Raw genomic sequence first — 13,981 nt, 5'->3', positions numbered from 1 at the left:
GATTTTCTTTCGCGTAAACGGGATTTTGTAGTAACTTACGATAATTTACTCCGCGTAAACGGGTGATTGTATGTATATTAATTAAGATAAGATTAATTCTGCTTACAATTAGAGTAATAAATATTTTAGAAACACAAGGAAAACAAGAAATAAAATAATACTCTGACAATTAGTACAAAGTATTGAATTTTGAAATATAAAATTAGTATTTAGATTCCTTTAAAAAATTATTTTTTACATTATATTTTTCTTGAACAAAAGAGATAAGAATAAGATATCGTGTTATAAAAAAAATATCTGTAGATAAGGAAAAATTATAAATTAGTTAGGATGTGTTTTATTTATACCCTTTATTTGTTCCTTTCCATATGTGTGTGTGTGTGTGTGTGTGTGTGTGTGTGTGTGTGTTCAGCCAATAAGATTAAATATTATATAAATCGATGCAAGAAAGCAACATATAGATATATTTAGAATATCTGTATGCATGAGAAGAAAAGCGTACAATATGCATAAATATAAATGCATATGCACAAAAAAGCAAGAAATATACATCTTATATATACATGACGTGAGATTCTAAATATTTTGTCGAGAAACGCTGAAACTTTTAAAATTATTTTAGAATTGATCATACGTGTATAGTACAATTATATATTCTTGCAGCTTTTTGCCTAACAATTCGTTGTTGCAAAATAAAATTTTCTCTTTATTCTAAGCACTAATTTTAATTATTTCAAATCGCCGCAATTTCTCGGGTAAAATTACGTTATAAGCCTGCTTGCCGAGTTGAATGTGATTGGTTGGGTCTGACATAATGGCACAAACACTTTCTAATATGTTTTACAAAATGTTTATTAGATTATATAATGTTGCACTAACTATTATCTAAGTATTATTTACATCAAGAGACACGGTAGTGTCTCGCGCCAAGTACACGAGGAGCGAGACCGACCGTGACTGTTTTACGCGACGCGACGGGTTGCGAGTACCCGAGATGTTGAGATCTCGATATAATCATTTACATTATTTTTTTACCCTGGAGAAAAGTCTTTTACCACGTACTTTAGAGACACCTTTGCTAGTTCCCGGATTTTCATCCGATTGCTGACATTTTTCGTGAAGAGCTTTATATAGCAATTCAGCATCATTTTTATTTCCGAGTATTTCTTTTAGTTCTTCCTAACATTATATAAAGATTATTCATATTTAATATTTTTATTTACAAATTGTACGAAAAAATGATATATTATAGAAAGAATTTAGACCTCTTAATTGTTGTTCACTTACTTCTGAGAGCTTGACAAGATGATCTAATGATTCCCCTTTATTCAATAGAATATGCAAATTTTTCGAATGTACACCCGGCAATTTAGCTATAAAATCTTGGATATGAGAGTTATATTTTTCTTCCATTACTTGCTTGTTTTCAACGTCATCTGCTCCAATTTTAGCAGCTACATTCGAATCAGGTTGATCTCGTCCTTGCTACAAACGTACAAAACTTGAATATCCAATATAATTATTTATTAGATATATATTAATTATATGTTATTTCTATATATATAAATTTTGTTAAACATAAAATTATATATATATATATATATATATATATATATATTTGTATTACCTTTAATTCTTCAAACAATTGTGCTGTAGCATGTGGACTAGGAGACCATATAATTTTTAGTTTGGGAAAATGAAGAGTTAATAATTGCAGTTTTGCTGTTACATTAGTATTTTTAATATCTCTACCGACAGAGTAATTTCCCTGAAACAAGAGACGTTGTTACTTGTTATATAAAAAGAATTGTGTCGTTTTTGTAAAATTAGATACCTGAAAACAGAATGGTTTATCCTGATCAAATTCTATGAGGAGCATGGGTTTAGCATAGTGCCTCGTCATAGAAACTGCTTGATTGTATAATCTCCCAGAAAATAAAGAGCCAATCAAATCAGATATACTTTTCCTCTCAACACATATTTCTGGTGTTAAAATGTAATCACCCACCTGTAAAATTATAACATTATAAACCATGTACAGATAACATTATTTTACATTAATAAACTTAATATATATTTCACTTACCACTAATGTCACCGGTTCGATTTTTATACCGCGCGTATACAAAATGGCTGGTAATTCACTTCTGAATTCTCTCATATCAACAATAACTTTTGGAATTATTTCGGCTGCAGATTGCCCTCCTTTACGTGTACTGTCCTGATCTGTATTATCCGACTGAATTGCAAGAGCCAAACAATCGTCCGATTTTCCATCTTGATCTTCTGGGATAACCATGGTCTATAAAGTAAAAGAAATTAATAATAATTGTTTAATAGCATATTCTTTTTGTTCTGAGATCATACAGAGAGAAATGCTTACAGTTTTCGTATTAATCAAAGAATGAAACGCTTCCTTTTCCCGTCGTAAAGAGGTAAGATATTCTTGTTCTTCAACCGACCCGCCATAAATCAAAAAATATACTTTCAAGTTTAATGATGGGTTATTATTCTGATACACCTCTAATTGCCTCACGGTGCCAATATCGGCCACGTACAAAATAATATTATTTGGCATGTGCTCAGTTAACATTCGTTGTAAAGCCATTGGATCTCCTCCTTTCTTTATAGCTTGTATGAAAATGATAGGTGCGGATGCCGCATAAGTCTCTTTAGTTAAATCCAATTCTGCGATCTTTAAAATTAGAAAACAGGATTAATAAAAAAACATTTTTCTAATGAGCTCCTAACACAAGCTAAAATCTTTCTTAAATATTATAATAATGTATAACTTACTTGCGAACATTCTTCAAACAATGTCTGATGCTTCACATCTTCTTTGGAAGTACTTGGTTGAGTTCCTTCCGTGCATTTTTGCGACAAGGTGAGCACATAAGTATCCTGCATTTCCGGCGTTTCTTCCTCTGTATTACTTTCAGATGTTGATGGTTGATCTTTCACGTTTTTTCCACTATCGCAACTTGTCTTTTGTTCTTTATTATGCGATAGTTTTTTCAAAGCCTCATAAAGTAAATATTCATTTGCACCCATAGTTAAATAATTCTTTAATTGGCGACATATATTGTTATCGTGTACTAAGATAAGAACTTTATCAATATTTTCGTAGTCTTTTTTCTTATGTTTCTGTTCTTGAATCTCAGATAATACTTCCGATAAAGCTTCCCATTTTGGATTTGGTTCTGGTTTCAGTTCATTCTTATCCGTGTAAACTCTGCTTCTCGCATATTTGAACAAATTCTCGAATTCATCCAACATTATCCAACCACCGGCTTTCACGGCATATTCCATAGTCCGTAAACGATTTAGCATGGCATAAAATGTAACAGAATCTTCGTATGTCAAGGATATAACAAGGGAACGTAACGTTTTTAAATCGGAAAACAATTGTTTGGTCGTTGTACTAAGCTGATGCCAGATTGGATCTACTTGCAAATGTAACTGCTTGTGAAATTTCTTTGCTATTGCATTCTCTACAGTCAGTTCGTCTAAGTCTAAAGATTTATTGAGCCTCTTCAATTCTTTCACGGTGTAATTCATAATATCAAGTAAAGTGGTTTGAATGTTCTGCATCTTCGGTGTGATCTGTACATGTAGTTCTATAACATCGGGCTCATGCTTGGACAAACAATTATTAATAGTTGTGTGGAAACGTGGCCATAAATACAATTTCTTTACAAACAGAGCTTTCATAACTCGTTCTACTCGCAAATACCCAACCGTGAAAGCCAGTGATGAATTTGTGAACGCCTTGATAAATCCAGTTTTATTATGCTGTCTATATAAACGCAACGCAAATGCTTCTTGGTAAGCATTCAGAATATTGTGAGCTCTATAGACGAGAATACCAGTGACCAAGTGCAACGGAACTCTGTTTTTTAACATATCAACCACCAAAATACGACCCGATATAAACAGCACTCCACCCTCCAAATACATTATTTCCCTGCGTTTAATGGTCAGATTTTATTAAATGCATATGTAAAATGAGAATGTATCTTTTTTATACCTTTCATTAGAGAGACATTCAGCATTCACTATACGCGGTAGCCTACTTGTTCCATAACTTTTAAGCAGATCAATAATGTAATTCTCATCATGATTGGTGGTTCCCAAAATTATAACTAGATTGCCCGGATCCGAGTAAGCTTTTATCACATTCGCAAAAACAGTTTCTATACCAAGACCCCTATGAACATTTTCCAATAAATAATAAAATTATACATTCTTACGTGAGATACAACAGCAAAGATAAAATATACTTACTTAGCTGTAATAACTAGTCCATCTTCCTGAAGAATTTCAAGAAAGATTTGATTTTCGTATTCCAACATGTTTAACGATAATTTTCAACTCAATTTGTAGATTATTTATTAATTGCTCCAGCGTTCAAAACAGTAATCCAAACAAAATATCCAAATTGGCAAAAAAAAATTCTATAATCTGAAATGGGAAGTAAGATGCTTATAAAATAAATATGGAAACTAAAAAAAGATAGAGTTATATAGTAATTAATATAGCATAGCATGGCTTACTACATGAATTTTGTAAGTTTTTCCCGATGTCTCGTTGTAAGAGGAAGTATCGTCCTCGACCATTACTTCGGACACCAGTAGAGTGTATTTACTGATCTCGTGCGACGGATGGCCATAAACGCCAATACTTACAGGCCGTTTGAAGCTGAGGAAACGTAACATGTTAGACAATGATAAATTTGAAAGACCATAATTTGCAGTACCTCTTAGGTATAAAAATAATATCTTCCCCACAAGTTACGGACTGCAGACAATAGTGCTCGTACGTCGGCTTGCTTATAATTTGCGACGCATATAAATCCGCATCCCCCGTTCTGAAAAGAATACAAAGCGTACAATGTATCGTGTGTTGCGACACTTAATAAGGAAAGAAATTCCATTTTATTAACAGGACAGGGAATAAGTAAGGGATATTAATAATCGCCGCACTATTCCCACTCACATTGATGTCAACCGTATCTTAATGTCGCCGTCATACGTCAAGCTGTAATATTTGTAAGATCCACCAGGTACATCATCACTAACGTAGTGCAGTAATTCCTCGTTCAACGCCAATACATAGGTTATCTAAAAGTTCAACACAAAAGTAGTATTATAATATATACTATAATATAAAGTTACTATTTAAAATATACTTTATAATACTAATATTACACTATATATAACAGTATAATAATTTACTACATAGAAATTTCACGAAGTTTAGAATCTCTCGCAAAGAACTTGGGTAAACCTGATCGTACCAATGCTGCAATAAGAAATATTGTCTTCATAGTACGGCGAATAAAAAAATTATCAAAATGCGCATAACAATGTCGACGGACGATTGTCTAATTATCGCGACATCGAAATCAAGCTGTTGGCGTCCCGTTTATATATACGCATTACGTAAAGTCCGCGAAATTACGTATATTTTACAATTCCGGGCACCGGCGACGTCGCGAGCATCAGCTGACTGCAGAAATGGCGCCAAGCCGCTCGAATTTACCGACGGATTTGTAATCGTTTATTTTTGTTCGAATAAATCAAGTCCTGTTTATCTCCACGATCTTAAATTTCTTTAATAGTGTATATGTATATAATAACAGTAACAAAGGTCGACAAATAATTTTGATTTGTATGAAAAAAATTCCGGAATTGTTGACAGAGTTCGAGTGAAGTTTCGTTTCTTAAAAATTAATTGTATGTTGCGAATAACAGATGTCGCCTCCCTTCCTATAACAGGCCGTACAGTACACACTAATTATACCTTCAAAACAAAAATTTTAATTATTTATATATATTATTTAAATATTATTATATTAATTATTTATATTATTTTACGTAACCTCAGCAATATTTAACTTGGTTCCAAAAATATCTGATTATTAGAATAAGTTACTGAGTTTTTTTTTATTAGAATAAGAATATATCTGGAGCTCTGTCCTCGATACGTATACGTATTTATTTTGTATAATAAAGAAGGACTGCAGAGCACATTTATCTGATTCTGCCCTTATTTGATATATGTCAAATGTGCGCTATATGTTTATTCGTGTTTCACATTATGCATATATGTTTTTTCTCGCGTTGTTTTCGAATAACGATATGACGGATCGTGATGCACTCTATAAATCTATGGGTTCTTTTACGATTTTCGCAGCAACGATCGCGAGATATATTGATAAGCCATGAAATAGACCGTTTCTTCTATTTCGAGGATGTCGCGCAAACGTTGTGAGATTTGTCCAGATCTGCCGAAAACAGATTTTGCAAAGTGTCTGCTACAAGTTTTGCCGGCAGAAGCACAAAACAGAATCCGCCAATAACGTGACGGCAGATTCTGCTCGGTTTCTGCTGGCAATCTGCTGTTATCCAGATTTACATCAGCAGGCGATGTTAGCGGAACACGAGTTTAATGCGGACACACTCGATGCCAATCTGCTGCGATATATTTCGCTCAAATAATCTACTGGCAAACTGCTAACATACTGTTATTTTGCTCACTAGAATAATGTTATCGAACGGCGACAGGCTATACAGATCTCTCTTGTAGAACGTAGATCGATCGGATATTTTATCAGTGAGGGAAAAATGTTCATCCATATAGCGTTTATCATTTAGAACGAGGTTAACAAGACCACTTATAGGGTCTATGATCCTCGTTAGATTCCCGACTCGTTAGTCGCAGCATCCCATTAGTCGGGGCTCCCATATTTATGCAAATTTACGCGCTCTTTATGTGCATGGTCTATACGACAATGTGCGAGCCGCGCATCAAGCCGTTCCCGTTTGCGGGGCCCTACGACGCCCCTATAATATAACGCATAGCCGTGATCAACTGTGATATCCGGCGAGTAAATAAGGTGTAGTAATTACATCGCGAAGAAAGGAGCGAGAGAGAGCGCCGAGGGAGACTTAATAATGAGCAATTAAAGCGCGAGTTGCGCGGAAAGGATATTTTATTTCTTTTTCCATGCTTTTTCCCCCCTCCGGCAGATATATGTAAAACCATCTGCTGACCGCCATTGCTAATTTGTTATAGGAAGGGTGGATGGGGAGAGAGGGGAGGCGTCCGTTTGTCACCCCGCTGGATTTTTCTCTCCGAAAAGAAAGCTTTCGCATCGATCGCACTTACGAGGGCCGCTCGCTACGATTATACGCGTGTGCGAGGAACGTCAAGATCGTCTCGTATCTTCCTCGACGGGAGATATTCCTTCCCCCGTGAGTATAATTCCGAACAGCGACGCGTTTCGCGGGGAAAAGCGTGACGCCTTGTAATAACGGAATGATATCGTGCGTGAACGAGGCGGTAGCCATCTCGGACGGACGCATTCCTTCGTCTAACGGGAGACTTTCTCTTAATTAGTGGAGAGACGTGCGAATAGAGCGAAGTTTTTGGAGAATCCGAGAGAGCGACCTTCGCGAGCTCTGCTTATCGGGCGTCAGGCATGAAAGGAAGTTTGGGAACGGGAGGAACAAACAAAGGCACGTCTTATTGCGAATCAACGAGACGTGTCTCGAATTCGAGAATCGTTATGGAGACTGCTTAGCGCGACGTGTGAAATAGATGAAACTAATTGTTGAATTTTCCGATATCTGAAATATGCATAGCTCGCGCGCGTCTTTCTTGCGCTCGATTCGTCGAAAGGGTTAAGGGGAGCGTCTTATAATTTATGTACATATTTATTTTTTCGGTACACACAGAAAATAAAGAAGTGTCAAGCGTTCAAACTTATATATACTCATCAAATTAACGCATCATTGCTTCATACGAAACAATCTATAAAATCATTCCACATGCAAGTTTTCTTCATTTAACGCAATGTAATCTCATTTTATGATTTCTACGTTGAAATATACTTTGAAAACAAGAATATTCTTTTCATCTGTGTAGATTTGCACAAATGGGGTGTCCTCCGTCCTCCCTGGTAACGAAATATACTCGACAGGTTCGCCAATATTATATCGGACGACGGACTCTTCTCTATAATAATTCCGTTGGTACGAGCTCTAACGTTTCATCACGCGGCAATTAAATTTTTCAAATTTCTCCCTCGCGCGAGCCAATCGGCGCGGCCCGTTGACATCACGTGACCCGAATTTCGAGGACTATATAAGTGGAAATCGCTTCCGCCCCTCCAGTCGCCTCGCGTCATCTCGTCGGTCGTCATCGGTCATCGTTTCCGCGGATCGCGTGTGTCGTGCCGAAATTTCGCGAAAGTTTCTTCCGCGGGACGCGAACGGGGCTCACGACCCCCTCGATCGAAAGTGGAGACGCGATCACGGTTAAAAGGCTCCGCGTGCGATCGCGCACGCACACGAGTTTGCCGTTCGCCGCGGAACGCGGAACGTACACTCGCTCGCCCGTTAGCATATACCTTGCGCGGTGAATTCGCGGTGAATCGAACCTAAGGGCGGCCGCCGGCGGCGTGAAGTGCGGCGCGGACGGCCGCGGCCGCGCGCGCGCGCGCGCGCCCGCGCGTCGAGCGAGAGAAGCAGCGAGGGAGGGGAGCCCGCGAGACGGAGGGTCAAAAAATGCGAGGCTGCGCGCGCAGCCGCTTTGTCTCTCCCGTCGAGTAGCGGCGCGGCGCGACGCGGCGGGAAGGGGCGCTCGGAACCACGAGGGGGCCACCAAGGGTCCGCGAGAGCGGACCATGGCGGACCAGCGGCGAACTGCATCCTCTCAGTCGGCCGCTGAACCCGCGCGCCGTACGGTTGGTACGCGTGCGTTTACCGCGCTCGCCCGTCTGTCCGTCCGTCCGTAGTCCGTACGTTCGTTCGTTCATACGTTCTTTCGTTCGCACCGCGTATATACCGTTCGCCGTCTCTCCGTATCGCCTTCACCCGACTCCCGTCGTCGCGACCGACGCGTTTAAGTGAAAAATCCGCACGTTTTTCCCTTCGGTTATCCTTCTCCGAGACCGCCCGGCCCGATCGTCGTCGTCGTCGTCGTCGTCGTCGTCGTCGTCCGGTGGTGTTCCATTCGAAAGGAGAGCGGCGGGGCCCCGACCACGGCTGCTCCGAAACGAGGGTGCTCCGACCCGGCGAGACTACGAGATCTGCTACCCCTTTGGATTTTTCGGCGGATCGTCCCTCATCCTCCTCACGCTGGTAGATCGTCCTCGTGCGCGGTCGACGCGAATCTTTCCTGCATGGTAAGTACGCTACGAACTATGTATATGTATACTTGAACAATACCGAACGCCGCATATTGACCGGCGCTTATTGCCTCGCGAAACGGCCTACCCCTCGCCCGGCTGGCGATTCGCCGGGGTGGGTTGAAAGGGACGAGTGGACGCGGGGGTTTATTGTTCCCGCGCGAGGTTGTACCGTTACCTCCTCGCCAGAATTGAATAATTAAATACATCGATATCCGCGTCGAGGGGAAGTAGAGGAGTGAAGTCGTCTCTTCTAGTAGCGAGTAGAGCGTTCTCCGATTCGAGATAATTTCCCTCGTGCGCTTGTCCCTTCAGTTTGAATTTCAACGGAATGTTTAAACGACGATGACTGATCTCATCGAAAGCGTATATCACCGTGACAATAAGATAAGCGAGATTCCCAATAAGATTCCTGACGGGCGTTTTGTTCTTGCGAAAGATCGCGTATCCCCATTGGAGCACGAGCACGCTTGAATTTCGAATTGAACGAATTAACGTTTGCTCCGCTATTATCGGGTATAGCGGACACGATTTTCTATGCCGGTGCGGCAAATTGTAATCCACTGGTAATCCGAACGAATTCTTTTGAGAACAAAGTAGACAGGTTGTGTCGATCTGTGTGATAAGCCATTATTTTCTATTTACCATAGAAAAATATATACTATCTATAGTAAATAGAAAAAAATGATATGTATTCGTATGTACATAGAAATATACGTAGAGCCAACGATTTTTCAATTGGACAATCCTAAATAGAATCTAACGAAATTTTGCTCCGGCGGGACAGCTGGATTAGCAGCTATAAATAAAGTAGCGTCGCGTCCGATATCTGCATCTTTTCGGGGTAATCCTCGCTGACGTTCGTCAGCCGAGGGACATCGTTTTTCAGCTTTAAACTCCGCATTAGCGGCGATCGGCTCCGAGTTGTCATCGACCGCGCTTAATCTCGCAGCCGCGATTCTTTCTTTCTTTCTTTTTTCCTCTTTCTGCAGAAATCCATTTTCGTCGTTGCTGCAAAGGTATGCTGCTGTAACGTATGGATATACATATGCTTTTTTCGTCACGGATTTTTTGCCCCGCTTTGAAATGATTTTTCCTTAGCTTCCAAAGAGGATTACGATTTGCTGCAACTGTTCAAGTTTTAATATGCTACATTTTTTTGTGATGAAATTTATAAATCCTTAATTTATATGAATTTATTAATGAATTCGCGTGAAACGGATAGAAAAATATGATTTTATTACTGTTAAAAAACGGCTGATTTATATATATATATTACAGAATTTATGTGAAATAAATAGAAAAATATCGTTTTGTTTCTTCTTTTTTTGAAGTTTATTATTATCAAAAAATATATCGCTATTCTTTATTATCTATTTTCCGTAAAACTTTTATAATTATCGAAAAATCCTATATTTTTTTTTGATAATTCGAAATTGCTTTCGAGCTATTAGCTAAGAGTCACTATGGTAATATTTTCGTTCGGAGAATATCCGTTCTAAATGGGACAAAAAGATCCGTGACGAGAATGATATTCGAGATGACGTTTTGGGGGGCACCACGTATACTTCTAATAATAAAAGCTCTCAGAGTGACTCGCTAATGAGTACGCCGCGAAGAAAGGGAACGGCCGCGCTCGCCGGGTTTTCACACGTGCACGCCAACGCGAGCAAAAGTGACGCAACGGAGAGAAAAGTGCTCGCTATCGCGGAATAAAGTCGGCTTTTTGATTCGCGCGCTATGCATGCAATCTCGCGTTGTGGTGGCTCCGTTAGTATCTGTCGCAATAGTTCGCCAAGACAAGAACTATATATTTTTGCGCCTGGCAATTCTTCGCTCGTCTGAAAATCATTAGTCAGCGGTTAACGCGAGGGCCTCTCTGTGTTTTGAAACTTGAAACACTTTTAATAATAAAATAAATGCATCACTGGGGTCGGAGGAAAGAAAATTGGATGTCGATCTTTATAAACGGTCTTCATTACTCTAACGTCTGCGCGGGCACGCTAATAAACGCGATAAACGATCGCGGTGACGCATAATTATTATGCGATTATCATTACCGCGGCGCCGTCCGCCGTCGATGCGCTCGAATAAGCGCGTTTCCTCGTATCGTTCTCTCGCCGAGAAAGTCATCCCGCGTATATCGATGATCGCGACGATCGCGCGTGACGTAACGCGACATTTTCGAGTTTTCCGATTCCCTCGTGGAACGACCGGTTTTCCTGAGATTTTTTTTCGACGGCGCCGGTCACAGATGCGTGCGTATCAAGTGTATCATGTAAATGTAGAAACGGGAGGGGGTCCCGCGCGCGTTGAATAACAATGCGCATTTCCTCGGCGGCTCGTTCTCTAGTAGCGCACAAAATTGTGCGTGTCTCGCATGATACAATCATAAGCGGCACTAAGAATGGGATTAACATCGTACGAAGTGGAGCTGTAATACTGTGGAGTCGAGTACCTATGTCACGCGTCGAGCGTATACATGTCGTTTTACCACGTGATGAGACTTCCCCTCATCTTCGTACACCTCGTTACTTCCTCCGGATGAAGTACAATGGAAAAAAAAGGGCAAATTATAGGCCGCGCGAAGTACGACTTCATATGCGTATGGAATCTTCATCGGACGTATTTTCAGGAAGTAGGGCTCAGCTGGCGTACGTTGACTCTGACATTTTCAACTTTTTCCTCTCGCGCGCATTTTTTCTCAGGAAACGACAATTTTTATACATGTACGATGTCGTATTTATGCCACGCATGTATATATCGAACAAGATTTTTTTTTTATTTCTAGAATTTTAAATACTTAAAGCATATATATATTTTGATAACAAAACGTTGCTACAATGGAAGACACAATATTCGTACTTCCTTCCATTTGAATCTTGACAACATAAGTCATCAATAACTGCAATCTAACGTAATTCGCATAATTGCTACAACGTTCCCATCGCGGGGAAAGCTACCGTCCGGGCGCTTTAGTCCGTAATTAAAGGCGAAGGTGCGTTTCCACGCTCTTAGGTGTTAACAACGCCAATTATCGATTATCGTGATTTACAACTATAATTCTGATTTATACATTCTCGTATATCCAGATTGATATACAGCCCGTAATTGATAGTGACGTATGAGCGAGATCCGAGATTACGTTTAATATATACGTAGCGATGTTGTCATCGAGAAACATTTGGGGGAAGGCCTTTCGCGACTCATCGTAGTTCGATTTCAGAGCCGCTCGAGAGCGCAAACCGCCAAGTTATGCCAACTCCGACATTAGTGTCGCAGTACGACAATCGATCTTTCCGGCTAACCCGTACCACCGCAAAGCTTCTGCCGTGGAAAATCCCACTTTGCGTCTATTAACCCTCGGTTATCCTGAACAAACGACTGTCGCGTAACATACGAAATTAAAAATAAAGAAAAGACCATGAAACATACAAGATGTAATTAAATTATAAGATTTAATAATATTAAATACAAAAATTTTAAATAATATAAAATGCAAAATACAGAATTTTTTTTATGTATATAATTTTTCGTACATATTATTCCGTGTGAACTTTATTAATATGAAATATATACATTTATATTATTGTTATTTATTATCATTTTTTATATGTACATAAAATATTAATATTATTTTATTAATACTTAATACATATACTACGATATATATTTTATATTCGCAGATATCAAAAGTTGTTACGGGTAAACTTATAAACGAGGAGTGGCGGTTATGATTGAGGGAAAGCGTTTATATCGGCAACCATGCTCCGCGCGGTATCGTCGCGTCATGAAATAATAGTAGGCTCGACTTGACGTATAGATTCGAAGTGCTGCGACACACGTGTACGGATACCCGAGGCCCCGAGGCAATAAAAAACGGTGTCCTTAAAGGTCGCCGAGCGCAATTATGTCTAATCTCTATCTAATGATACCACTAATGATATCTCCGGTTTATCCAAGCAACTTTCATTTACGTACAATCGCGATTACGCATTAAGGCACACGTTCGCGATAAAGGGCAGACGTATACGCTCCGCGATTCGACCCCATTCGACGTGAAACTTTACGATACATTCTCGCGACCCTTCAATCCGTATCTCCATCCGCACTTAAATATGTTATATTTATATGAGAAAACCGGTGAGATAGAACGGGTTTTACGGCGTATCTCGCCGGTTAATGAACGAGACCGGGGGGAAAAATCACGGACACGCGTCGGGTCTAAGATTTTGCGCACGCTGATGAGAGACGGTGTCGATATTTGCGCGGCTTATTGATTGACCCTTGAAACCCACGTGTGTGTTGCCAGGTGAAGCGACGCCGCGGCGGTTGCAGCGACGAGGAAGTAATTCACGTTTCCAGCGCGCGTTTCCTCTTTTTCTCTCCTTTGTCGCCGCGCGTACAAATTCGGGCTTTAACTTCGGCCCAGCGCTTCTCTCGTAAATCATCCCGACACGGCAAAGTCGCCGCTATTGCTTCTGAAAACATCCCGATGCCACGGTCGCGTTAACTCTGCAAAAGCATCACGCTGGGCACGTTTTATACCGATAGTCCGAGGTCGCAATTTATTATATCTTCGATGTGTCTACGAATAACTTTCGTATTATAGGGTATTGTTATTTACGTAGAATTGTTGTGTGGAATCTTTTTCATAGTTTCTCAAATGAGTTATCGCCAGCTTTGTGATTTAAATGACTGAAATATTTCTCTGACTATTGTGTAATTTTTTACTGGAGATTTTTGACAAAATCTCCAGTAAAAAATTCTTGTTAAAAATTCAATTAT

General features: G+C 39.7%; 2 protein-coding genes across 2 annotated transcripts in view; one reads left to right on the top strand and one right to left on the bottom strand.

The window, feature by feature from the left end:
* Nucleotides 1-827: 827 nt before the first annotated feature.
* Nucleotides 828-4,693, bottom strand: Mei-9 (DNA repair endonuclease XPF mei-9). Its single transcript, XM_077399889.1, has 10 exons — nt 4,554-4,693; nt 4,285-4,461; nt 4,028-4,207; nt 2,797-3,964; nt 2,384-2,695; nt 2,087-2,302; nt 1,835-2,008; nt 1,628-1,768; nt 1,288-1,485; nt 828-1,179 (listed from the first exon to the last, which is right to left on the bottom strand). Exons 2-10 carry the CDS (start codon nt 4,350-4,352, stop codon nt 1,024-1,026), a joined length of 2,613 nt encoding a protein of 870 aa, XP_077256015.1. The 5' UTR covers nt 4,353-4,461; nt 4,554-4,693; the 3' UTR covers nt 828-1,023.
* A 3,994-nt stretch (nt 4,694-8,687) lies between these two features.
* The window catches only part of LOC143893813 (uncharacterized), a 150,020-nt gene continuing 144,726 nt past the window's right edge, over nt 8,688-13,981 (top strand). The window contains exon 1 of the mRNA XM_077399527.1: nt 8,688-9,190. The gene's annotated coding sequence lies outside the window, so the exon portion shown is untranslated. The remainder of the gene's footprint in view (nt 9,191-13,981) is intronic.

Source organism: Temnothorax americanus, unplaced genomic scaffold (assembly GCF_048541705.1).
Source record: "Temnothorax americanus isolate GAGA-0224 unplaced genomic scaffold, ASM4854170v1 Scaffold13, whole genome shotgun sequence".
Taxonomy (NCBI): domain Eukaryota; kingdom Metazoa; phylum Arthropoda; class Insecta; order Hymenoptera; family Formicidae; genus Temnothorax; species Temnothorax americanus.
The sequence above is the reverse complement of the archived record's forward strand: the minus strand, read 5'-3'. Positions and strand labels throughout refer to the sequence as shown.